At 33.3% G+C, this 26,478-nt stretch overlaps 1 protein-coding gene across 1 annotated transcript in view; it reads left to right on the top strand.

The window, feature by feature from the left end:
• LOC134529473 (twitchin) overlaps nucleotides 1-26,478 on the top strand; it is a 547,023-nt gene that overhangs the window by 413,239 nt on the left and 107,306 nt on the right. The window contains exons 103-112 of the mRNA XM_063363606.1: nucleotides 2,157-2,320; nucleotides 4,243-4,524; nucleotides 6,643-6,942; nucleotides 7,607-7,788; nucleotides 13,589-13,709; nucleotides 15,137-15,415; nucleotides 15,960-16,065; nucleotides 21,464-21,669; nucleotides 21,851-22,023; nucleotides 22,420-22,549. Coding sequence (XP_063219676.1) covers nucleotides 2,157-2,320; nucleotides 4,243-4,524; nucleotides 6,643-6,942; nucleotides 7,607-7,788; nucleotides 13,589-13,709; nucleotides 15,137-15,415; nucleotides 15,960-16,065; nucleotides 21,464-21,669; nucleotides 21,851-22,023; nucleotides 22,420-22,549 — 1,943 coding nt within the window. The remainder of the gene's footprint in view (nucleotides 1-2,156; nucleotides 2,321-4,242; nucleotides 4,525-6,642; nucleotides 6,943-7,606; nucleotides 7,789-13,588; nucleotides 13,710-15,136; nucleotides 15,416-15,959; nucleotides 16,066-21,463; nucleotides 21,670-21,850; nucleotides 22,024-22,419; nucleotides 22,550-26,478) is intronic.

The following is a 26,478-nucleotide window of genomic DNA, read 5'->3' on the forward strand; positions in this document are numbered from 1 at the left end:
AATAGGTGCATTACTCAAATTCACTTGCCAGCGGGCGAGTTCATTGCACTCACCCTACCTGCTGTTGTTATGCAGCAAACTGGTGATTCAACCCTCTCCTGCCTCGCACTTGACATTGGACTAGAGACAATGTTCCTCAGTTGCACTGCAATCTCGGTAGTGTTCATGTGTTGTCCTAGTATCATTGTGCTGTTTCGTTAGCGGGTTTTTCGTGATTGCAATGAAATGTAAAAACATTGTTGTGACTATGGAAAAAAGGTTGGTAGATTTGGCAAGAATAAATAAGGGACAACCGGTAAAGAACATTGCTGCAAGTTTGGAGTAGGAACATAGATAAATTTATAGTCAAGCCGAAACATCACCAAATGAGCTTCTAAAGCTAAAGCTGATGCGAGATCACGCTGATCGTAAGTGATACACAAAAGTGAGTCAGCATAAGCTCAATATCTTTTTTACTACCAAGTTTGTATCTATATTGTGTGCAGTGTAAATACATAGTATGTGGTTTTAGGTGAAAGTGTGCCATAATAATTTTTGACTCCATTAAAAATATTTTTGATAAATAAATATATTTTCTTTACTATAGTTTTTCCCTTATTCTGTAAAAACCCAGATATTTGTTAACTTGGATAGTCCCTAGCCCCAGTTGATCCAGGTTAACAAGGTTCTACTGTATTTCCTATTATTATTTTTGGTAAAACTTCTCACCATTTTAGTTGGTTGACTCACTGAATATCAAAACCTTCCAAACCAAATCATGCAACATTACAAGAAACATCTATTATTAGTGATGATTTTTTTTAGCAAAAATATATTTGAATAAAACTTCAAATTTAGTGAATTATTTATGATTTACTTCAAAATTCAATTCAAACTCAAATTACTATTCAGAGATGCCTAGCTGCAACTAAGTGGTGAGAAATTCACTTTTTCTTATATCAATTATCCCAGACAAACAAGTACAGTAGGTACCCAGGTATTAAAAAATGTTCAACTTAGGTGCACTGTTTCACTATAAGTAAACAATAATTAAGTTGTTTACCTAGTAAAGTGCTGCACAATGTTTCAAAAAGCTCACTCTGAATTTAGATTCAGAAATAAAACACTGACACGCTCCATTATATATTAAAAAATATGTTTCAATTATTTATTCATACATTTTGGCCAGTAATTGTAGATGTTGATTGCAGTTTTGGTATCAGAAGTGGTATCAGGGAATCGAAGTTTCTTATATTAGTATTGGAAAAGGATTTATGGATGAAGCCTTAGTTGAAACATTCAACCATTTAAATGTGTGTTTTATGAACTAATATTCCCAAATCAATACATATTATAATTTTATTATTTACTGAACTACATTTTTAATGTACATTTTCTTGGGGAATGGTAACATTATATGTATAAATAAAAACACAAATAAGCCTAGTAAACTTCAGAGTTTCAGTGTTAAATTTTGAATTTACTAAATTTCCTCCAATATTTTACTCAAATTTTTTTTTTTTCTTTCAATCTCAAATCTACGTAATAGTATTTGAGGATTCGAGCTGCCCTTCACTGAAAAAATGGTTTATAGTGATTTCATTAACAATCTTGACTACTATGTATCATTTTGTGTATTTGTGGCTCAGGTTAAATTAATAATGGAATATATATATTAAATTAAATGTTTCAAAAATTGCTGCTTAACTGAATCATCTCTCTTTAATTAAGTTCTCAGTGACAGTTATTGCTAACATGTCACACTCACATGGAAAGGGTTGTGAGTTTGATGCGAACTCCCATTGAAAGACTCAAATTAATGAGCATCAAGTTTGTACTCAAGTTGGGTCATTAAAATGTTGAAGTTTTGTTAATCCCTTAGGGTATATCATTGATAAACATTGTAAATTTCTTTTTGTTGTAAATTTTTGCCCCAGATATGTTCTAAACACAACTGCTTTTTGTAAAAAGTCAGGAAAATATTCATAATAAAATTTTTTACATAATTTATAGCATCATGGTTTTTCACTAGATGTGTTTTGCAGTGTTTTTACAGCTGAGTAATGCATACAACTTTATAAGAATAGTCTCATTAAAAAAAAATTTTTTTACAAATATCGGAACTAGCATAAAACCAAAAGTCTAACATTCAGACTTAATTTGTGTATTGGTTTCAGGCCTTGGGAAAAGGCAGCTGAGGTCCCGGGCAACCAGACCAAGGGCACAGTTCCTGGTCTGACGGAAGGCGAGGAGTACGAATTCCGAGTGATTGCCGTAAACAAAGGCGGTCCTGGAGAGCCAAGCGACTGCTCTCTTCCAGTCATCGCAAAACCTAGATTCCGTAAGTTTACTTTTAGTTCATTATTTAATTACTCAGATCGTCCATCTGTAGACTGTATACTTTCACTTGTTCTCAAGAAATATGTAATAGTGATATAAAATTCCTAAGAAGTAAAATTTGTAGTTTCTCTTTTGATACTGAACATGTTAAATCTAGTCAATGCAATATTTTGAAAACAGTGGTATGCTTTTTCCTGAAATTCAATTTTAAAAATCTTAACTTATATTATATATGTGTGTGTGTATTCCCATACTAAACTTTTACAAGTTTATGGAGAGTTTCATAAGTTACAGTATAATACACACAAACACCCACACACATAAGAAGGCCTATATATGTTTAGTTTGAAATGTAAAAATTATTTCAAATGAAATTTTTTATTGCTGGTTGTGAAAGTAACATTTTTAATGGTGAATACTTATTTTATTTAACTATATTTTAAAAAAATGTTTGTTACTACCTTTGAAAAGAGATTTTTATAGGAAAACTCAACATTATTTTTGGAAAATTATTTCTTTCCTTGTGATAGAAGTAGATGTTATTTTGTTAAGAGTTGAATATTATATACTTAAAGAAGAAATAAACACAATGCCAATGTGAAAAAAGTTTGTTGTGATGTAGACATTTTGTTTTGGTTAGTTTTTGCTACCGAGAGTGTAAAGTAAAATCAGTAGGCCTATGCGAAGATTAAAATTTTCAAATACGAATACAAATAATAAATTATTCATATTCGATTCAATCACGAATACTTACACTTCAAAATAATGAATATTCATTTGCTTACACAAACATTCACTGTTGAGGTTAAGTCATTTGTGCATTATAAATACCCTTTTTTGATGTTTTAATTGGACTTCATTATCCAAACATGAGTAATAAGCGATGTTTTAAACATGCAACAAGTATTCAAAGTATTTTTCTGCTATTTATTTGCTAAACAATAACGGAAAAATCGAGTGAACAATACAAAACACAGCATATTTGTCTTTTCAAACTTGAAAACAAAATATTAATTGTATTCATTTCATTATACGTACCATGGACTACAACCCCACAAAACACGGACATTCCATTGCGATGGCCATTAAACGATGAAAACGTCATAGTTTCAACGGCATACAAATTGATATTGACTATCGATCTAACACCACATGATGCAGTAGCAGCTTACTTACTGTGTATATCTATGACGAAAAAATGATGCGACTCAAAAATATATGTGGGAATCTAATTCTTAATCTTACTTCTCAAATTTGATAATCATATTCGAGAATAATTTGTTGTTAGTATTTGATGCAAACTAAAAAAATTATATTTGCACAGACCTAAAAATTAGTAATTTATTAAACATTTACATTTTTTTTTAATTTTCCTTCTTTGAATATAATTGATTTCATCTACAATAAATTCATGCTTTAATAGTCGAATGGTTCTCGTGTCTTTGTTTTGACATGTAATTCTTAGTTATACCAATTCTATTTTTTATTCATTCTTATGCCTTCTCATGTTAGTAATCAAAATTTAGAAATAGATATATAAAATGTTAACATGCTATTTTCTTAACTGTATTTAACAATATAATTAGGTATTTTTAAGCAATAAACTTTGATTGCAGATATATTTAAAATGTTTTAAGCTAAATATTAATTACAAATAATTTTTGGAAAATGTAGCTTTAAAAAAATTTAGGTTTTAACTTTTTTTTGAAAGCATTAAACCAGTTAAGAAAAAAACTTCTTAAAAATAATGGCTATCCGATAATTAACCTTTTAAAAAATTATTAAAATAGTTTTTGAAGTTTTGCATGTATTCAAATTAAATAAATTAAATTTCATTTAATTGTTATTAGTTTACAATATATAGTTTTTAACATATTTTTAGGTCATTTTGTGTCAGTTTTATAATTTTTATTATGTTTACAGAAGCACCAGTCTTTGACAAAACTCTATTACAAGATCTTGTGGTTCGTGCTGGTCAGAAAATAAACTACACAATTCCTATTGAAGCTTCACCAAAACCAACTGCGAAATGGACTGTGAATGGCAAGCCAGTAGAACCAGGAGTGAGAGCTGATATTCACACAACTGAAAACGAAACAGTTTTTGACATTCTGTTCTCCGTGCGGTCGGATACAGGACGCTACACATTGACTCTGGAAAATAGTGTGGGTCAGTCGTCTGCATCAGCAAACGTAACTGTCCTGGGTAAGGCTTCTTTTTGCAGATGTTTAACATTAAATTTGAAAAATATGAATGTACTATCTTTTTGCAAGAGATGCTTTATTAATATTTTTATTTAGCTGTATATCTTATTGGCATCAAGAGCATTAGAAATTAAGTGCATTAAACTGTACCTCACACAATTTAATACTTATGGGCTGGTACTCTTTGCAAAATATTTGATTCTCTTGAAAAGGAACTTCACTAGCTTACATAAGCCTCATGTTAACAATAAAAAAAAACTGTCAACTCCCGATTATTCGCAGGTGGCTTTTCCGCATTGAGTATTAAACTGTGGCACCTATTAAATAATAAAAATTTTTTAATATGTATTATTTAAAGTGCAAAAACATTTTAGTCTTAGGTAAAACTTCCTGAAAATAAAAAATACTAAAACAATGCTAATGTACCAAATACTTGGTAGTTTTTAAAATATATAAAGTAAAACCACCAAATTACTATCTTCAGCATTTCTGAGCACTGATATGACAACTCCAAATCTATGCACACACTACTTGGCAATGCCGCAACCTTGCAGCACACAACACGTCACCATCTTCTCTCATTCCCTCCAACGTGATAGCCACCTATTAGTGCTGCAGCCCTTGCCTGTGACGTGACTTGATACTGCGCTAACATTCGGATGAAGGAGGGGATGATCTAAAAATAAACCAGCTCCCACCCTCTTTCACCGTGTGTGCATATGTGTGCGCACACACGAGTGCAAGTTGTCATACCTCAAGCAGTGTTGATGGTTCTCCCTCCCACTCTCTTTGTTGTAAATGATGGTGAACTGTCTCCATACACAATCTTTGTGTGTTTAACTCAACAGGTTTTTATCATGCATCTGAGCTCCAACATTATTGTTTTCGCATGAGATTTCCCACACTTTCAACTGCAACACTCCATAGAAAACTGCAGCCATGATCTATGAATTTAAGTGGGGTTTTTATATTCCTCCAACCCCTGCACAAGTGTAGTAACATGTGTGCTAGTTTTTATAGAAGCAACTGACAAGAAAGAATAGCTTGCCACCTTTTCTATCTTCGAGAAAGGGGCTGGTAAAAAATGCATATACATTAGACGGGAAGGGAAAAACAGGTATAAGAAAAAGTATTCTTTTCCTTTGACTTTTTGTTAGTTAGTGCGGGAAAATCATCGGCCATAAAGTGAGGAGGGAGAGAGAATTGGGCACAAGACAGAGAAGGACCGAGGGTCAACACCAGTGCTGTAATTCTTATGTGCCAATAAGCTGAGACACACACAAGGACTGCACTTGTATCTATGGAACTCTGTTTAAGACAGATATATTTTATGACCCATACAAGGGTACATATTTTTCTTTATTATTTTGTGTTATCCAATGTTTTGATTTATCCGCACCCTTACACCACAACTTATCAGGAGTTGACTATAGTTTATTTTTAACAATTAAAATATATTTTTGTAGCTTGCTCATTTCAAATTTTAGTCCTAGTCTTGTGTATTCAACCATTAATAGACTAAATTAATGCTGAAGCCAATTTTTAACACTATTGGTTTTGACTTATATTAACCCATATAATTATGACACTATTTGTATCTAAGAAATTTCTTAAATGCAATTTATATAAATGGCTACCTACTTAAATGTCTCTAATATGCTTTATATACAGCCACCTATTTTATGGCTACATAAATCTTTCACTAAAAACATAACCAGCTACATACACATACAAAGCTGCAGTTTGAAATCCGAGATACGTGTGTTGACTGGTTACGCACTCATTTGTGTCAAGCGGATATTTACTTAGTTCAATCACATACTTATAAAATTTTGTTTATGTTTATAAAGTCACAAATGTGTCACAAATGGGCCATTAGGTAAGATGAAGGGTGTTGAAACAAAATGGCTCATTGATGGAATGGGTGGAGGAACAAGAGTACCTCAAGAAAAACCAACGGCAGACAATAACGTCCACCACTTTTCCCACTTGCAGAATATTAGGGATCAACACCCCCTGGGAAACGAACCTGGAACGCCTGGTTGGAGGAAAGTGATCTTACCACTCAACCACTGTGGCCCCATAAATTGTAATAAATATTTGTTTACTTTGTGTGCAGATCGTCCTGGGCCACCAGAACGACCTCTGGTAATTGGCAACGTCTCGAAAGATGGAGCGCGGGTGTCATGGAAAGCCCCGCTGGATGACGGTGGCAGTCCCATCCTTCACTATGTCATAGAGAAGATGGACATGTCCCGTGGGACGTGGTCCGACGCAGGCATCTCCTCTTCACTCGCCCACGAAGTGACACGGCTGCTGCACAGGAAAGAGTACCTGTTCCGGGTGAAGGCTGTCAACATTGTTGGCGAGTCTGAACTGCTGGAAGCTGACAGGAGCATTATTGCTAAAAATGAATTTGGTACGGAAAGCACATCTTAACAATCTTTTTTTGGTTTTTATGTTGTTCAAATTGGTCATGTATTTATATGAAAAATTGGTTGTCTAATAGTACGTTTCACTGGTTCATAATAATTGTCTATAAGACCAAACTCTGGAAAGTTTCTAATTCATCTAAAATCTATGATGATGACATCGTCTGACATTTTGAAAATAATTTTGGCATGAGCACTCTGTTAAACTAGAGCTTCGTTTTGAACTGCTGTACAGCAAAAATTTGTGTATTTCACTCAGAAATGCAAATATTTATAATGCATTATTTAAACCTCAAAAAAAAAAAAAAATTCTGAAAAATTAAAAGAATTTAACTTAATATCTTATTAGTCTTTTTTCATCATTACTATTACATGTACTTCAGTTTTAACAAGTGCTAGGTAGAAGAAAAAAATGTTTTCTGAATCAGATTCAATAAATTAGTATAAAAATGTTGTGCTGAGAATTAAAGGTCTGTAATAAAATGTATAGGCTCTTGGTGGCATTTGATAAATGATCCAGCCCAAATAGCTCAGTTCTTGGAATGCTCCGTTGTATTTTTAAATAACTCAGTCACTAGAACTTTATTAAAAATTGCATTAAATAGAGGAATTTTCATATTTTTATGTAGCTATGATTTTTTTATTACGTAGATGAACCAGATGCTCCTGGAAAGCCGCAGGTAATGGATTGGGACAAGGATCATGTAGATCTGGAGTGGCCTGCACCAAAATCAGATGGTGGATCCCCTATCACTGGTTACATAATACAGAAGAAAGAAAAGGGAAGCCCATATTGGGTGAATGCCGCTAACGTGCCATCCAAACAGAACAGTGTAAGTACACATCGCAAATATTATTCTCGTTTTCATCAAGCTTAAGTAAGCACAAAATAGCAGTAAAATTTTGGCACAAAGGCATTTTGACCATAACTATCTGAAAACTTTTTTTTTGTCATTTTATATTATGAAAAGTCGTAGGTGCATCATATTGTGATGTCTCATTTTTAATGTGGTTTCTACCATATTATACTCGGTTTAAAAATTTTAATCCTGTACAAGTTATTTTGATTTGGTTTGTGAAGATACTTTGCGCAGTATTAACTTCATCATATTTTTTTTTGCCTTGTAGTTTGATCATGAATTAAAATAATAATATGGTGTTACTTAAACCGTTGGAGGGGGGGGGGTGTGTTACTTAAACCAAAAACAAAAAAATATTTTAAATCAGTCCTAGGCCTGGTATCTTGAATGTATAGATGTGATTCACCAGATTCGAAGTAGAAACTTCTGATGTTTCAGGCAGAATATCACAAGCACGGATGCTTTTACCTGGTGTGACTTTAATTTCTGCCATATGCTAGTTGAGGTTATTTTGTTTTGTTGTGAAAGCACGAATGTTTGTGACCAGAAAATTTACACCTTCATTGATTTCCAGTCTGCATTTACATGGTAAGTAAAGATAAATTTGCATTTTATATATAGTCCTTAAGAAAATAACAATTGGTTTAGCTAGATAGTTAGTACAATAAAGTTTATAAGTATTGTATCATGTGCTGATAAGCTAAAAATGAGGTTACTTGGACCTAACTTGTAAGTTGGTTCATGTAACCCCTAGCCACATATTTTAGTTATATACAGTGAACTCTCCATATAGCCATTCTCCCTATAACGATACTTTCTCTATAACGATTGATATTGACATTAACGTTTGGTCTACCATAAGAACAACATATTTTTTCTCTCTAAATAACGATATCGTTCACTCTCTATAACGATGTATTTACTTAGAACACTAATCAAAATACAGTAAAACATTACGATAAAACCAAATTTCCAGTCGTACCACTTGACGAGCGATCGCCAGTTGGACTCAAGGTCAATGCCCGTAACCGGTTATTTCCAGTGTTTAGGCGAGGGGGTGGTCGAGTCCACTAGTCGGCTTGGGGGTGGGAGGTCAGTGGCGGGCAAGGGGGTGGTCGAGTCCACTAATCGGCACGGGGGTGGCAGTTCAGTGGTGGGGAAGTTGAGCGCGCGCCAAGCAGCTCAGTCAGTTTACTCAGTTAGCCACGTCACGCCTGGCTGTTCATATCGGAGCTGTTTTTGTACACCTTACTGCACCGTGTAAGTTAATGAGTGTTTTATCAGTTTTATTCTAACCATTATGCTACCAAGAAAGCGGAAAGTGCTCACCGTGGATGAAAAAGTGTCATTAGTTAAAGCAATTGAAACTGGTGAAAAACAAACTGATGTTGTGCGGCGAACGGGGCTTTCCCAATCGACTGTGGCTACCATTTGGAAGGATAGGCGCAAGTGGCTTGACGCAGATGTGCATGGGGATAAAAAGAAAATGCGAAAACCTCAGTATGAAGACTTAGATCGTGCTATTCTGCAGTGGTTTCAACAGCAACGCATAAATAACATACCGCTCTCTGGACCTTTGATAAAAATGAAAGCTGAGTTTTATGCAACAGAGCTTGGCATTCCTGATTTTAAGGCTTCTGAAGGTTGGCTGAGCAAGTGGAAGCAGCGCCACAACATTAATTATGGACAGATCAACGGGGAGGCTCGTGACGTCGATAGGAACACTACAGATGGCTGGCTAGAAAAGGTATGGCCTGATCTTAAGGCTCGTTATTCAGCCGAAAACATTTTTAATGCTGATGAGACGGGTCTATTTTACAAGTTGACACCAAACAAAACTTTAAAATTCAAATCAGAAAAGTGTATTGGAGGAAAGTTGTCAAAAGAAAGAATTACAGTTTTGGTAGCGGCCAATATGACAGGATCGGTAAAGAGAAAACTTTTGGTGATTGGCAAATCTAGAAACCCGCGTTGTTTAAAAAACATCAAGCGTCTGCCTGTCACCTACAAGTCAAACAAAAGTGCTTGGATGACGTCTCAAATTTTTGAAGAGGAGTTGAGAAAATGGGATTCTGAGTTGAAGGGGAACAAAATCTTGCTTTTGGTGGACAACTGCCCTGCACATCCAATGATTGAAAACCTCGAAAACATAGAACTCTGCTTCTTACCTGCCAACACCACAAGTGTCCTTCAGCCCATGGACCAAAGTGTTATCAAAAGTTTGAAAAGTCATTATAGGCGCAGGCTTTTAATGGAACTCGTCGAGTCTAATGGGAATTTCAAACCTACGATCCTAGACGCCATACAAATGGTCAGTAGGGCATGGGCAGAGGTAACGGATAAGACCATAAGACATTCCTTCAAGCATGCAGGATGGCTGAAAGATCCCGAGCCAGCAGATGATGAAGATGACTTGCCTTTGGCCGTTTGGGTTCAGCAGCTGGAGCTTCCTACAACATTTTCAGAAGAGGAGCTTCTGGATTTTGAAAACATCGATGGGCAAGTGGCTACAGCAGCGGGTGTTACAGACGAAGACATCCTGAATTCTGTTTGTGTTGATGAAGATAGTGATCAGGAAAACATTGATCCAGAGGAGGAGCCTGAACCAGAACCGGTCCCAACTCCAAAAGAGGCATTGGAGGCTGCTAAAGTACTGAGAAGATTCTTTACTCACCAAGATGATCCTGTGGCTACGGAAGATGTCGGTCGTTTAGAAGATAAAGTGAGGTCATTGCTGTGGAAAACTAAAAAAAGGCAAACGATGCTAAAAGACTTCTTCCAATAAACTGTATGAACTGTATGTCTTGTTGTGTTATGTATGTACGTATTTTGACATTCTAAATACAGAGTACTACATATGTACTAATGATTGTATACACTGTATCATTGTATCATTTCATATATGTACATACATATGTAATTTACTACTACATATGTACATATGTGTGTTTGTGGACAATGTAAATATAGTACTGTATATTGTATTTATACTGTTTAATATGGTGTTTTATTTCAGCACACTACTCCATCCAAGATTTAAAAATAGGTTTCTCTCTGTATAACAATCTTTCTCTATAACGATGAAAATCGCTGGTCCCTTGGATATCGTTATAGGGAGAGTCCACTGTATATTCAAATTTCACAGTAAGAAGAAATTATATCATTACTTCTTTCAATTCACCTTCAGTAAATGGTTTATCTACTATTTGTGTGCATTTTGTTTGCAGATAAAAAATGCCCCGAACTTAAAAGAGGTCTCCTGGGAGCAGAAGGTATGCAGATTTTACAGCTGAACAAATCAGAAGAATATTTAAATGCTGTTAGGTCAGGAGAAATGTCTCAAAGGGATGCATCAGCCCACCTTTAAATAAGTAGATCTACTATAAAATGAAGATTTAAAAGTAATATCTTGAACAAGCCTGGACATCCAATTGTTTTTACTAGTGAAGAAGAGTTGGCCTTTGCTAGTCATGTAGACAAAATCTGTGATTAAGGATTTCCCGTGGCTGAACTAGACTTTTGGTTTATTGTCAAGTCTTACCTTGCTATGTGTGGAAGAACTGTCAGTAAAATGTTTCAAAAACAATCTTCCCTTACGTGACTGGGTTAAATTATTTTTTAAGAGGTATACACGGTTAACAATATGATTTGAAAATAACATCAAAAGAGCTAGTGCCGCAATTGATGAAAATGTAATCATTGAATATATTGATTGATAACCTGAATACTCTGACAAAAGATGTTTCACCATGTAATATTTATAATTATGATGAGATCAGTTTGTCTGATGATCCTGGAAGAAGCAAGATAATATGCTGCCGAGGTTGTAAATACCCTGAGTGGGTAACCAATTCCACAAAGTATAAAGTGACTGTTATGTTTTGGGCAATGCTGTAGGGTTATCTCTCCCACCATACATTGTATATAAAGCTGAGCATCTTTGGACAACATGGGCAGAAAATGGACCAGTGGGTGCAAGATACAACTGAAGTAAGCATGGTTGGATTGACCTTGCAATTTTTGAGGAATGGTTTACTGCCACCTTTTGGCTATCCTTAAGAAACAAGAGGGCACAAAGATTGTGATTGGAGATAGTTTGTCATCACATCTTAGCTTCAATGTCGTTAAACTGTGTGGAAAGCATAAAATACAATTCATCTGCCTGCCACCTAATTCCTCACATTTAACTCAGCCCCTTGATGTAGCGTATTTTATGCCCCTTAAAGCTAAGTGGAGGGATGTTTTGTGCAAATGAAAACAGTCTGATGCAGGAAAGAGAGTTGCATGTCTACCAAAAGACTAATTTCCTTTGCTTCTGAGAATTGTTTTAAATGAGATGGAGCCTAACTAGGCAAACAATTTAATAGCAGGTTTTAAGATAGCCGGCATTTTTCCCACATGTAAAGATGAAATTTTATTGGGTTTACCCAACTAAGACAGGTCACTAAACCTAAGTCTTGTTGGGGATGCTTTCTTGGCTCGTCTTCATCAGAAGAGACGTGAGTTTGTAAAGCCTCAGGTAATAAAAAAGAAAATTCAAGTCACACCAAGTAAAAACATCTGTGCTTGTGATATTCAGCCTGAAACAACAGAAGCTTCCACTTCTTGTCAAATGAGAAACAAAAAAAAATTTAAAATAAAGTAAACTCGTTTGGAAACAAGAAAGCTCCAAAGAAAACCCTTAAGAAACATTTTGATGACTCTTCAAATGAGAATAATAATATTCAGGATTCTGGAGAATGTGATTTGTTTTTCGGAGGATTCTGATAATGAAATGTGTGTGCCGAACAATATGCCTGCCTCGACTCATACTGATTTAACATTTTTAAATGTTCTGGTGGATAAAGAAAACTAAGAAGATGAAGACACGTTACAACTTTCTTTACAGGAAGGAAATTTCATTCTTGTGTCACGGAATAAAATGTTATTTCCAGGTGTAGTACTGAGTGTCAACGATAAAGGTGCCATTGTTGATTGCATAACATCCACTCAAAAGGCTTCGAAATGGCCTGAGGAAAAGCACATTTCATATTACAAGTGGTGTGATATAAAGAAAAAAATTAATCCTCCTACACTAACAAAAAGAGGTTTGTTTTCAGTTTCAATGTAAAATAACAGTTCCTATGTCAAATCAAATAAATATGTTTATAACTAAAATGTCACGAAAGTGTTTTATTTCTATCATAAATCCTATTGTCTGTTTACATTGCTTAAAACGTTGAAAATGATTCTTGGGTCCAAATAACCCCAACAGGGGGTACTTGAACCCTAATTTAAATAGTTTAATACATATTTAAAAATTTTAAATCTCGGTTCTGAAAATGCCAAAAATGTTAGAAAAATTACATAAAAGTAGTAAAAACAAGATAATCTGCAAAATTAATGGTTTTAATAAGTTTAATAAGTTTGATAAGGTATATACAAAATTATTCAGTTTTGGGGTCCAAGTAACCCCAAACTACGGTATGTCTTATCATAATAATCATCAATAATTTGTTAGTAATTATTTTCTGGCAGATTTTAATCACATTATAAATTAAGATTTACTACAGACTTTACTTAAAACCACTACATTGTAATGAATTATACTATATTACCCAAACATTTTTATTTATAAGTTGGGTTTCCAACTTGAATAATCATAACGTACCAAAGATGCAACCAGCAAGAATGTTTTTAAAAGAAAGTATTTGAATATAATAACTGTACTTATTGATTAAATCAAAAAAATCAATAGTTGACTTGTGCAACTGACTTAAACATTATATTTTAGGCCACAGTTCCTGACCTGACAGAGGGACAAGAATATGAGTTCCGTGTGATTGCTGTGAACTCAGCTGGACAGAGTGAACCAAGTGAGCCATCTGATGTGGTCACTGCAAAAACAAGATACTGTAAGTAGAGTTTCCTAAATCAGTATCAATTTTTATGTCAATCAATCTAAGTAAAACTAATTTTAGAATGATATTGTTCTGAAAATAATTTATTGTAACACTTGTAGTAGTTCAAATTAGTAATTTTATTTATTTCATTACTCAGGTAATATTTGTTATTAATAGTTATTTAGAAAAACTATCTTTGTTCAACTTAATGATTGTTTATTTACGTAATTTATTGGTGAGCACTTAGTTTAGTAATATCACTATGTAAAAAGTTTTTGAATATTCAAAACCACAATGTTTTTGTTACTTTTAAAGCATTCCCAAATGTAAAATGATTTTCAGCATTGTAATTTGAAAAGTTTCAACCATAGTCTAAAGCAATTATTTATCTTTCAGACAAGTAGAAAATTTTGTTATTATTGTATTACAATTCGTCCCAAGTATCAAGTAATATTTATTACATAAGTTAGTCCTATTTTATTGTATTATTAGATAATTTTATTGTTAATGGGTTTTGTGTTTCAGTGTAATGTTTACATATTTGGTAATTCATGTAGACCCAGTAATGAAATAGTTTGAAAACTTATAGTGTAGTGAAAATATTATCATTATATTACTACATGAACATTTTGAAAATACCTTCTTTGCTTTCTTTGCTAGAAACAGATTAAAAGAGAAACTGTTGTAAAATGTTATGATTTCGTTGTCTAATTTAAGCCAACATTTTCAAAGACTTAATAACCATGACTGGTTAACTGTGGTGGATATTCGTAATGTATAAACATTCCTCTTTTCCCTTCTCACCCTCTCTTTTACACTGCATTTCTGAACACAGCCATAATGATAGTGTTATAAAAAACTGATGTTGAATGTCACATTAACTACATAAATCAATGATAAATATTTTAAAACCACATCCAGTCTTTGAAAATCACAGTCTTTTTAAATTTTAAAAATCTTTCAAAATTGTGGGAAATACCAAAATGTTTTGTGAAAATCATTAAATGTATTTAAGAATCACTAAAAAAATATTTGAGAAGCATATAAAATCTTTGCGATTTATTACAAGCCTTTAAAATTATTAAAAAATCATTTAAATTCACTGCAAAATCACAGAAAACGTTTTTAGAAAAAAAAATTATTTAAGAAATAACTTAAAAACACAAAATATCATTGAAAATCTCTTAGAATCTTTAAAAATCATAGAAAATCTTTAAAAAAAATAGAAATAAAACAAATCAGTAAATTACACAATTCTTAAAAATCTTAAATCTGTTTACACATTTTACCCTAGTGGATGGCCCCCCACATAGACTGGATATAATTTTTGTGTAAAACTAACTTGTAACTTAGTCATTATAACTTATTTTCTGCACAATTAAGTGTATTGATTAATACCACTTGGTAAGTAACATTAAATCTCTTGTCTATGTTTACAGTGGCACCGAAAATAAAGTCTCCAATGAATGACATTCGCATCAAAGCGGGTCAGATTTTGCATATAGGCATTGACTACATTGGCGAGCCAGCCCCAGAAGCCACCTGGTCGGTTGCAACTAAACCTCTGAAGACTGACGACAGGACCACCATCACGTCCATCGGCTACCACACCATTGTTCACACTGTCAACACCAAGCGCATAGATAGTGGGCTTTACCACTTGCTGATCAGGAACAGCTCTGGGTCTGATGAAGGATCGTTCCAGGTTATTGTTTTAGGTGAGCCATAGATAAACTAACATGCAGATTGTGATCATTTTGTTTCTGATAACTAATGGGTCACATGTACATTTATTTCACTTTGCCAACTTTGGAAAACTATGTTAATGAAATTGTGTGCTATGAAATAATTAGAAATCCACTCAAATTTCTCTGTACACACACCAACTTTTTTTTAAATATCATAATTGCCTCCTTTGTCTAGTAATATTATCTTAGTTACAATAATTATGTTGAACTTTCAAAATGACAAAATGCTTTCATTTAGTACATTTATCATTTCAATATAAGAACACATTATTTATGTAATGTTAGGTTTAAAATCTGTAAGGTTTTTTATTTCCAATGCTAATTGCACTAAAAGTGATAGTTTGAACGCACAAAAATACAATTTAAATGTAGTGTTTCAAGCCACATTGTATTTACACTAATCATGATTGTTACGGACTTATATAGTTTCACACATTGCTTTCAAAATGTTCGTTGCTTACTACCTTCAGTGGGCTTGACGAGCTTATTATTGGTAATAATTATTCTCTGCCAGATCGCCCCTCGCCGCCGGAGGCCCCGCTAGACTACGAAGAAATCACTGGCTCAAGCGTCACTTTGTCCTGGAAACCTCCAAAGGATAATGGCGGAAGTGAAATAACGTATGTATTACTTGCAACATTGGTAATTTGTGTACAGTAAAGGATAATACCTACTATTTTATCTTAAAAAGATACTGTAAGAAACAACAAAGACTATGTATATCACAGCAATGTCAACAACATTCTATGAAATAGATTAGTACTTTACATAATTTGACTAAATATTACAAGCTTTAAGATTCTCATATATATATATCTATCTATTTTATTAATTTATAGTACACTTTATCTGTGGCTGCGGTGCAGTCCACATGGTTCGTGACATCACTCACACATTTTATCTACTTAACATAAAGCAATAAATATATTTCAACAAAAATAACAGTTGAAGCTGTATATACCACTTAAGAAAGAAAAAAAAAAATATTTGTTTTATCAAGTCATCTTCATACATAAAACTGAATTTTGTTGTTATAAACATATTTTTCTACTGCAAGTATATTCGAAATTGTAATGAAAGTTAAAGTTCAACAGCAAGTAGCATTTGTGTACATTTGTAGCTTTTACAAAATTTACAATAATGCCTGCAATTATATAGTTGCAGTGAAGCTTAAGTAGTACATTTTAAAATACTTTTTTAATTTAAGATGAGGCTTATATGTTGACAATTTTGTACACTCAGATACAGTTCCCTAGTCCTTATGAATTGCACGATAGACATACACTTGAACAGGTTAATTTTGTAAGAACTAAAAATTGTATGTCATATTTATAAGTTATGCTCATCATTATATAATATATTATGTATGAAATACTTAGGTGTGTAAACCATTCTATTTATTTTTTATAAAATAATTAAAATAATAAATAAAAATAAATATTTCATATTTTAATAAATATCTTTTAATAGTAAAAATGGACCAATCAGAAACTCAAAAACAATCAAATCCTCATTATTAAAAATATTCACATACATTCTATATTTATATTCATAAATACAAACATCAGCATTATATAAAGAGTTAAATAAAAATATATATTGTTAATCCTTATAATAGCTATGAAAAAAAGGTTTGTATTAGCTTTTAGCTAATCTGAGGTTGTTTGATTAGCACTTCAGGGAACATTTTTGATGCAAAAAAAAAACTGTTTATATCCTTACAAATTTAAATATTATGAATAGGCCCAGTCAAATCAGCAAAACCTCGAATCTCTAGTATTTTAAATAGTTGAGATTTTAGGAAAAAGATTGCAAGAAAATAATTGTAGGAAATATAGTAAATTTAAAAAAATTCAACACTTACTAGTCTGAAGTAAACTAGATTTTTTTTTCTTTATATCTACCTATTACAATTTCCCAAGACATGGTACATTTGATATGTAATTATATGAATCAAATTACGATATGTACATTGATTTGGAAACTTAGTGAAAACACTATTTAAAGGGTTGAATGTTCTAACACCATAAATCTTATTTTACAAGTATTTGTGTATAAAAATGTCAATTTTTGAATTGATACACATTATTTTACTCTTACAAATGAGCTTAGGTCCTGTTAACAAATTAAAAAAAGTACTGTAGAGTGTCAATTAAACGTGCTTCGATTAATTAAGGTTCATTATCATCCAACTTAACCTAAAGAGCCATTAATAGGAAAGACTGTTAAAACATTTGCTTGAACACCAAGAACATGATCCAACTGTTGTCAAAAACCTGAAAAAGATTAACCTCAAAGATGCCATTTACTCATTAGTGAATCATGGAGTGAGGTGAAAGAATCCACACAGAAGAAAAGCTGGGAAAAACATTCCCCAGAAATATTATACACTGATCCAGCTGAAAACCAAGACTATTTTTTATTCTATCATGTTATCTGAGATTTGGCTTATCCAAGGTTGCCACAGTCCAGATTAACTGTGTTAATTGAGACTCTACTGTAATGCATTTTGATTTTTACTGTCAATCACGGTGTCAAAGGTTTAATTAGAATAGATCAGTACTAAACCAAAGATAATGATATTTCAATGTAGGTACCTAATCTATTAAATTTTACCCTTTGCTATCATTACAAATTTTTACCATAAAAAAAGTTGGGACAGTTGTAGGATTGAAAAAATTTTATTGTATAAAATCTATTTAGGGTCCCAACATCAGACCATTAAATTTTAGTAATAAAAAAAAAGCAAAGTGATAAAGCAAGTACTAGGTTATAACATTTTTGTTATAAACCTTGTTACGTCATATTTTTTCCTCACATTCTTTTACAGTGTGCTTTTCTTTTTTGCCCAGAGTTTCTGAAAATCCATAAAAATGCTTCAATTTGCTAGAATATTGATGTAGGCTACAAATGTTTTAAGAAAATACTGTTCAGATATATTTGAGTAGCCCATTTCCAAACACCACTATGTCCAAAAAAATAAAAAAAATGGAATAACACTGCGATTTACTCGTGCAGGTTCAAATCCTCATTCTGACAAGAAAATACTGCGTCGAAATCCTAATTCTCCATGTGTAATAAATTACAGAAATATGACACTATTTCTAAAAACCTCTTTGTCCTCTCGAGTCCATTTCCGAACACCATTTTGTTCAACATAAAATGTCTTTCCAAACAACACTTTGTCCAATACAACACCATAGACAATCATCACAGAGTATTCCAAAACTAGCTTTGTCCATTCTCGTGCATGAGAATGCAGAGTTATAGCAGTAATTTGTGTTGCAGCGGGATATTTATTTCGAAACGTATTTGTTTCCATGATGTTGTCATTCATAAATATTTTCAAACATTGGTACAGGGACATCGACATCGAAACAAGATAAAAGTAACACTTTCATATACACCTGGCTCGAAAATGAGGCTGCAAAGGGGTCAAATCAGATTGCATCAGCTGTCTATCATAACCTTCCCAGTTCCTGGTCATTCGTATATACCTCCAGACAGGATTTTTGGTCGTATCGAGAAAGATGTAAGAAAGATTGAGACTATTGTTGGGAGCTGAAGAGTATGTAGAGATATTCTAAAAGCATGGTACAGTGATCAAACCTGGGAATTCATACGGATTCTCTTTCTACAACTGGAAAGAATCTGTGTGGCATGGCATTTTTAGTTTGCCAAATGCAAAAGATTTATAGTCACATGTTCATGTACGCATCGTTCTAACATATCAGTGAGAGGTGAACCATTCTATAAGACAGTCGTTGGAAATGCCCGTGGGATATGTAAAAGAGGTATGAGAGCAGAAAATATAGTACCTGAACTTCTGGTTGATGATGTCAAAAGTAAGTCTTGCAAATTAAGTGACATTGACAAACTCCTCTCAAAACACCATTGAAAAGGCTGGAAAAACAATGCTGAGCTGGATTATTTTGCACGCTTGTTGGACAATGGTGCTGTTGTGGACAGCGACACAATTGAAGGTAATAGCGATGATAACACAGATAATGAAACAATGTATTTTGATGAAGTACTGAGTATATAAAATGCATTTTTGTGTCTATACATCAGTGTACATATTTTTTTTTCAGTGTGAAATGGTGAAATTGTGTATGTTTTTGCATTATTTGAACTTATCTGTATGTAATTTTAATTGCTACATTTTGTTTACTTATTATTTACATTTAAAAAAAAATAAAAACATTCAATCACTATATCATAGTTCATTTCCAAACAGAGCTTTGTCCAAGTACTACAGTTCCATAACTCATTTTGTCCTACAATGATTTCCAAAAGTAGCTTTGTCCTAACTTTGGCCCTTAATAACTTATAAACTATTGGGTTTACACTTATATTCTTTCATTGGATCCACCTGAAGGGCAACATGAACATCTGAGATCATTTATGGCATTCACAAACCATTAGTTTTGTGTGACAGTGTTTTTGCTCTTTATCTCAAAATGTGTTCTGATGGACATAGTGGTGTTTGGAAATGGGCTAATTACTTATTTTTTCTTTTTTTACATAAAATAGTTAGCAAAATTAAAATCTAACAATTTTTTTGTTGCACATTAGTTGATATTTACAACCACATTAAAAAAATTAGGTTCTTGGAAGCTGTAAACTTTGCAGATTGAAAAATTTTTACATTATTAAAATAGTCATTGATATATCTTACGAATGAGACATTAGTTATGTATAGGGACAAGCTTATATGGTGAATTGCAATAAAGCTGAAATAACACCGAAAAGCATGTCAGTACACTATATAACACCAAAATGCAACAAAAAATCATGAACTTAATCAGCATATTTAATTAAAACTCAAATTATATTAGAAAAACATAATTAATATATTAAATTCAATGAATCTAAATTACTATTTAGCATGGTGTGAGTAACTAAATGTATGTTCTAGATTGATTTGAATTTTTTTTTTATATATTGCAACTGTTATTAGTAACTAATTTTTACAGTGCGACATTATAACATAGAACAACAGCATATATATTTATGTATACACTTGCTGACTTATTTTTATTGGTTCCCAGAGGCTATACATGTTTATTACAAATTATTATATGGTTAAAGTACATCATGTATCAGTCAAAATAACACCGCTTTGGTGAAGTATTGTTTTTTTTTTTATTTGCTGTCCTTATGAATAAACAGAGTTCATAAAAAATAGAAACAATAACATCAAAATCTCTTGCTTTAAAAACGAAATTGGCGTAAAAATAAATCTATAAAATCTTGTCTATAGTTATGCAGAAAGAAACATGTATAGTGGCTGCATTACTTTTTCCCTACGCTGTATTAAAATAATACTTTTAAAACTTGGCAGTAAAAGTACATACAACTCGGCATGTTAATGATTTTTTTTTTCATTTCATAAGAAGGCCACTGTGGTTGAGTGGTCAGATCACTCACCTCCTACCACGTTAGTTTCAAACTCTGATTTTTCTCTAGAGGGAAATGTAGTAGCTGTAGCAGTGAGATGGTGGGTTTCTTGGTACACTCACATTTCCCCTACACATTTGTTTAGTTAACGTTTTATTCTCATGTCAACAGCTCTCATCAACTCTGGTGATCCTAATGTGGTCAAAACGTTAATCTCTAATTCATCCTTTTTATTAGTATATCTTTACCACAGTGGGCCATTATATACGGTTGCAGGCTATGGCAGGATTTTGGAAAGGAATCTGCCACTGGCCAAGAAACAAACTATATTATAGGATGCTTTCGAGTTTATTCCGATAATTTTTATTCAAACCCCAGCATTAATGAAGCTATTTGATTCTTTACCTTATATGTTAATTACCTATATATTAAACCTTTAACGAAGAGTTGTTCAGATATTTTCTTCATTACATTATCTTTGGAAATTAAATTTCACTTTATGTCTTTATAACTTATAATTAGGTGATTTATGAAACACATTTTGGCCTTGCTCTTTCTTTATAGGTCATTTCAATTTTTAAACTAAGATTACATGTATATTTTTCTACTTTTTTGCAGAAGCTACGTTATTGAAAAGAGGGATCTTACTCATGGTGGTGGATGGGTGCCAGCTGTTAGTTATGTGAACCCTAAGTATAATCATGCCACTGTGCCTCGCCTTCTCGAAGGAACGAAGTATGAGTTTAGGGTGTCTGCAGAAAATCTTCAAGGGCGTTCAGATCCTCTGAATACTCAGAAACCGGTTGTTGCAAAGAACCAATTTGGTAAGATTCAGCAAAACTACTTTGATATTTCTCATAATGAGTAAAGCAAAAGTTAATGCAAGGTTTTTATCTGATATAAGAATGTAAAGTAAACAAAAATAATTGTCAAAAAAAAATTAGTATAATTTCATTGCCTAGAAAAATTCATACTCTTCATATATTTATAAAATTTATTTTCCAGATGTTCCTGGCCGCCCTGGTAAACCTGAGGCCGTAGATACAGACAAGGATCACATCAAGATAAAGTGGACTCCTCCCATCAGTAATGGAGGGTCTCCGATAATCGGTTATGATGTTGAAAGACGTGATCGTATGACCGGACGGTGGATGAAACTAAACAAAGAACCAACAAAGGTAAATTTAGCTAAGACTGTTATGCAATGTAAAATCTTTTTTTTTTTATTTATTAAAATTGTTTTTGGGATAACACATTCTTACATATTGTCACAATTTTACCAACACCAAAACTACAGTGAATCAAATAATTTATGTGTTTATTGTTTTGTCTACTTCTGCTACATGAAAATGTACATTTGCAATTATAGTTCAATAATAAAACATATCACAAATTATTTAAAATTTAATGTTTGGATTTGACTTTTAAATTAGAGTTTTTAGCCCTAGCACTTTCTATGAATTCACATTACATGAGGGAAGTGTTTTCATCTAATTACGTACTTTTAAGTATAAAGATTTTGCTGTAAATTTAATGTAAATTTATGATATGTATTTTACTAAACTTCATTTCAGCACCTGGAATTCCATGATGATCACGTTCAGGATGGCCACCAATACGAGTACCGTGTTTCAGCGGTTAATGCTGCAGGAAATGGCAAGCCGAGTGACACATCAGCTGTGATTTCTGCAAAACCAATGAAAGGTAAAATAATTAACAATTTTGAAAAAATACCATTGCATTTACAATTTGTTGAATCAATTTCCTTGAATACTATACTTTTAAATATTATTTTGCCATTTAATAAACTTAATATTAAGGCATTTCATAAAATATTTTTAGAGAATTATTACAATCAAATAACATTGAAAGTTTTGTATGTCTTACATATCAAGTCTGTTAACAAGAAAAAATATATATGGTGTATAATGACTTCATGTTTGTTAATTAAAATTTTGTTACTCAGGCTGAAGTAACTGTATTTTTCAAAACCATGATATTTCTTGCCATAAAATAGGAGATAGTTGGTTCACACCTAGTAGTTAATAATAGTAATAATAATTTTACCTCAGAAATAAGGCAGCTAGAATCCAGATCTAAATCTTCATGTAGTCAGTCAAGTCGCTGAAGAAGTCTTGAGGCATGCGGTGCGTTAATGCTCTTAAACACATTTTGTGTGTTTCCTTATAAAAACAATAACAGCCCTGTGCTCTCTAATACTGTACTTATCCAAGGAAATGCAGTTAACAGTACCAAACATTGTCTGTGTTGGTGTTTATTTGGTAGTAAATGATAGAAAGTGCCATTGAACTCTTTCTTTTAACCCAATCTTGAGTCCTCAGTGGCCATGTACGCTAGAGCGTTATGCTAATGTGGTGAGGGTCATAAGTTCAATATCGTAAGGGTGTTTTTTGGCAATTACTATCTATTGAACTCTTTAAATTAGGTGTTTATGGGGGACAGGAAAATGAACACATGAGAAAATGAATGAATAGGACATCATCATCTATTAAAGGGACTTTAAAAAAACTATCTTCAAAACAATACAACATTTATAAAGAAGTTAGAACTAGCCATAACTCATACAATGACCACCACCACCCTGATTTAATATAAGAATGATCTTGCAGAGGCACAGGAGAAGCCTTAACTAACCCCTTGTAGCTCAGGAAAATGATTAAGCGAGATGATACCACAATATTTTGGCTTTGTGAACAGTGACATTGCGAAACCAAGTGTAATTGTGGGCCATCAATAGAAATGACTTATGAAATCCAATGTCTATTACTTAAACAGTAAACCAGGAATTTATAAACTATACGAATAAAAGAGCTGTGAATTAAATTTCTTCAAACACATCTTAATCTCTTCAAAAACATCAACTTCAAACTTATAGTATTTAAAATCAACTTTATCAAATTAATAAATCTCGTAAAAATGGCTCAACGATAACATAATTCACAACACACTAGTTTCCCATTTTTTGATTCTCTTCAAATAACTTAAATTAAAATATAACATCAAGAAGGGTACCTGCTCTATCATGTTGCCAACAAAACTTACCTAAATTTACTGGGACAGTAAATTTATCCAGAACTATATAACATTCAAATTACACAACACATGTATTACCAAAAATTCTTCTTGCCATCTTATGGAAATAAATAAACACTAATGTTGTTAGAGAGAGAAAAACAAAGCTACGGTATTCACAAACTATTTAAAATCAAACTACATATTTTTACATTAAATCAAAAGTGAACAAAAAACATTACTCATCTACATCTTATAAGGTCAGTGAGAGTCTCCTCCGGTCCTCCAGATGATCTGCACATCACGTTTCCCATCTCAAGGTGCTGTCCTGAGTATCCTCCAACAGCCGACCCCTCAGGGCAACCTTGCTCCTGTTAAATACTGGCCCTCAAGGAAGTGCAAACTTGCCTGAGACTTCTAGAAAGGTTCATTCACCGCTTACGCACTCAACCACTTCCTTCTGTCCGTACACGTGATCGGGGTCCCGCCAAATAATCACAGCCCAAAACACCTGCTCAAGGCCATGGCTCGGACAACTGTCAGCTGGAACATTCCCCCCCCCCCCCCCCACCATAACCATGCATGAACATGAACATTGAACATGCTGATGGAAGACAGGACATTCCCAGCATAACACTGATCGATCCACGAGCCCCGCACACAGCTGTTCAACCCAGCTTCACCTGCTCACGTCCTATTTGATGTGTTTGGCTTGCTTTTCTATATTTTTTTTTTGCAGAAGCTAGGTTATTGAGGAGAGGGATCATACTCATGGTGGTGGAAATTTTCAGCATGTAAATATAAAATAAACGTTCCCTAGCCTATAACATATCTCTTAAGAAAAAAAGCTAAAGCCAAATAAAATGATTTATTTCAAATAAAAATAATTTTTAATTTTGACAACAAAGCAAGATAACACAGTAACACAGAAAATAACTGATACACCACAATTCAAAAGTATTTTTAAAAAAACCGAACCCTAAAATTTTTCTCCCTAACATTATCAGCACCCCTGTGGAAAGTGAGTTTATGATCACCGAATTGGTACCAAAGTGTTTCGGAGACTACTTTGATTTTTGAGGTTCCGTCGCTGTAAGCTTGTGTGACATTTAACCCTGTAACATCCTAAATGTTCTTTGAATGATTCTTGCAGTGATGAAGCTTGATTTAAAAAAATTTCATGGACATATGCCATTGTAAATTAAATTAATATTACTTTTTTTTGTATACTGGTACTGTTTTTAAAGTATATTGCAGCATGATTTGTTTTTCATATCTTGTGAAGATACTTCGAAATGCTGAAACATAGTCATAGAATTTTAATCAATATAACTGTTGGAAACAATAAAATCATTAGGTAACTTTGGTGTTGGTTTGAATAAGTTATGTTGGTACGACTGTTATAGAATAAGTAAGAAAATAAATATGGCTAGTGTGTGAGAAATGTGTGTAATAGAAAGAGGAAATTACACAATATTAAGAAAGATGCCGAGTTTTAATATAACCTATTTACAGGTTATGGGCCCAGGACGTATGAAAGTACACTGGTGTTATTGAATAAGTATCACAGTTTTATTGCGATAGTGATGTGTTGAGAAAAGAAGAAGAAAATACGCAGTGTGGGCATCCATTATGGAATCCAACTACAACTACATTAGATTGGCAAATGGATCAAACTGGAGTGTTTGGAAATTTCAAATTACGGTCGTGTTAAAATCAAAAGGTTTATATAGTGTGGTGTCTGGAGAGGAGTTTAAACCTACTGTGGTGGATGACGATTCACTAACCGAGACGGAAAAGAAGAAATTAAAGGAATGGGTGACACGAGACAGCAAAGCTCAAGAAATAATTGTCACAAGATTAGAAGAAGGACCAATGATGCACATTTTGGCTTGCGAGTCAGCACAAGAGATGTGGAATAAATTGTTATCAATTTTAACAGCAGTCGGAAGTAAGCTTGCATCAACTTCAGCACAAGTTCTTTTCTTTAAAATACGAAGGGGAAGGAGTCGCGGCTTTCCTGTCAAAACTGCAAGAGTTGGTGGTCCGGCTGAAGCAGCATGGGGAGAAGCTGTCCGATCAAATGCTAATGACGAAGATTTTAGTATCACTACCGGAAGAATATAAACACTTTGTGTCGGCTTGGGAGTCTGTGTCAACAAAGGACCAAAAACTGTCAGAGTTAAGTGCACGTCTGTTGATTGAAGAGGAGCGTATCTCTGGAAAGGGCAGTCAGGATAACGCCCTGTTGTCTAAAAATCAAGGTAGGCCAAATCCATTAAAGTGTTTTAAGTGTGGGAAGGCAGGACACATTCAGAAAAACTGCTATTCTAATAAATCGAAAACTAATAATCCAGGCGGGAGACGTATGTGCTATTACTGCAAAAAGATGGGACATATCAGTAAAGATTGTAGATGGAGGTTAAAAGCTGAAAATAGCTCTGAACCTGCTCATCGTACACTAAAGGGGGGCAATCTGAATGCTTTTATCAGTGCTGCAATGGTAAGTGAAAGCCTGGATGACAAAAGCTGGCATGTGGACAGTGGAGCATCTGAACACATGTGTGCTCAAAGACATTTTTTTTATGACATGTGCAAGC

This window comes from Bacillus rossius, chromosome 2, assembly GCF_032445375.1.
Source record: "Bacillus rossius redtenbacheri isolate Brsri chromosome 2, Brsri_v3, whole genome shotgun sequence".
NCBI lineage: Eukaryota > Metazoa > Arthropoda > Insecta > Phasmatodea > Bacillidae > Bacillus > Bacillus rossius.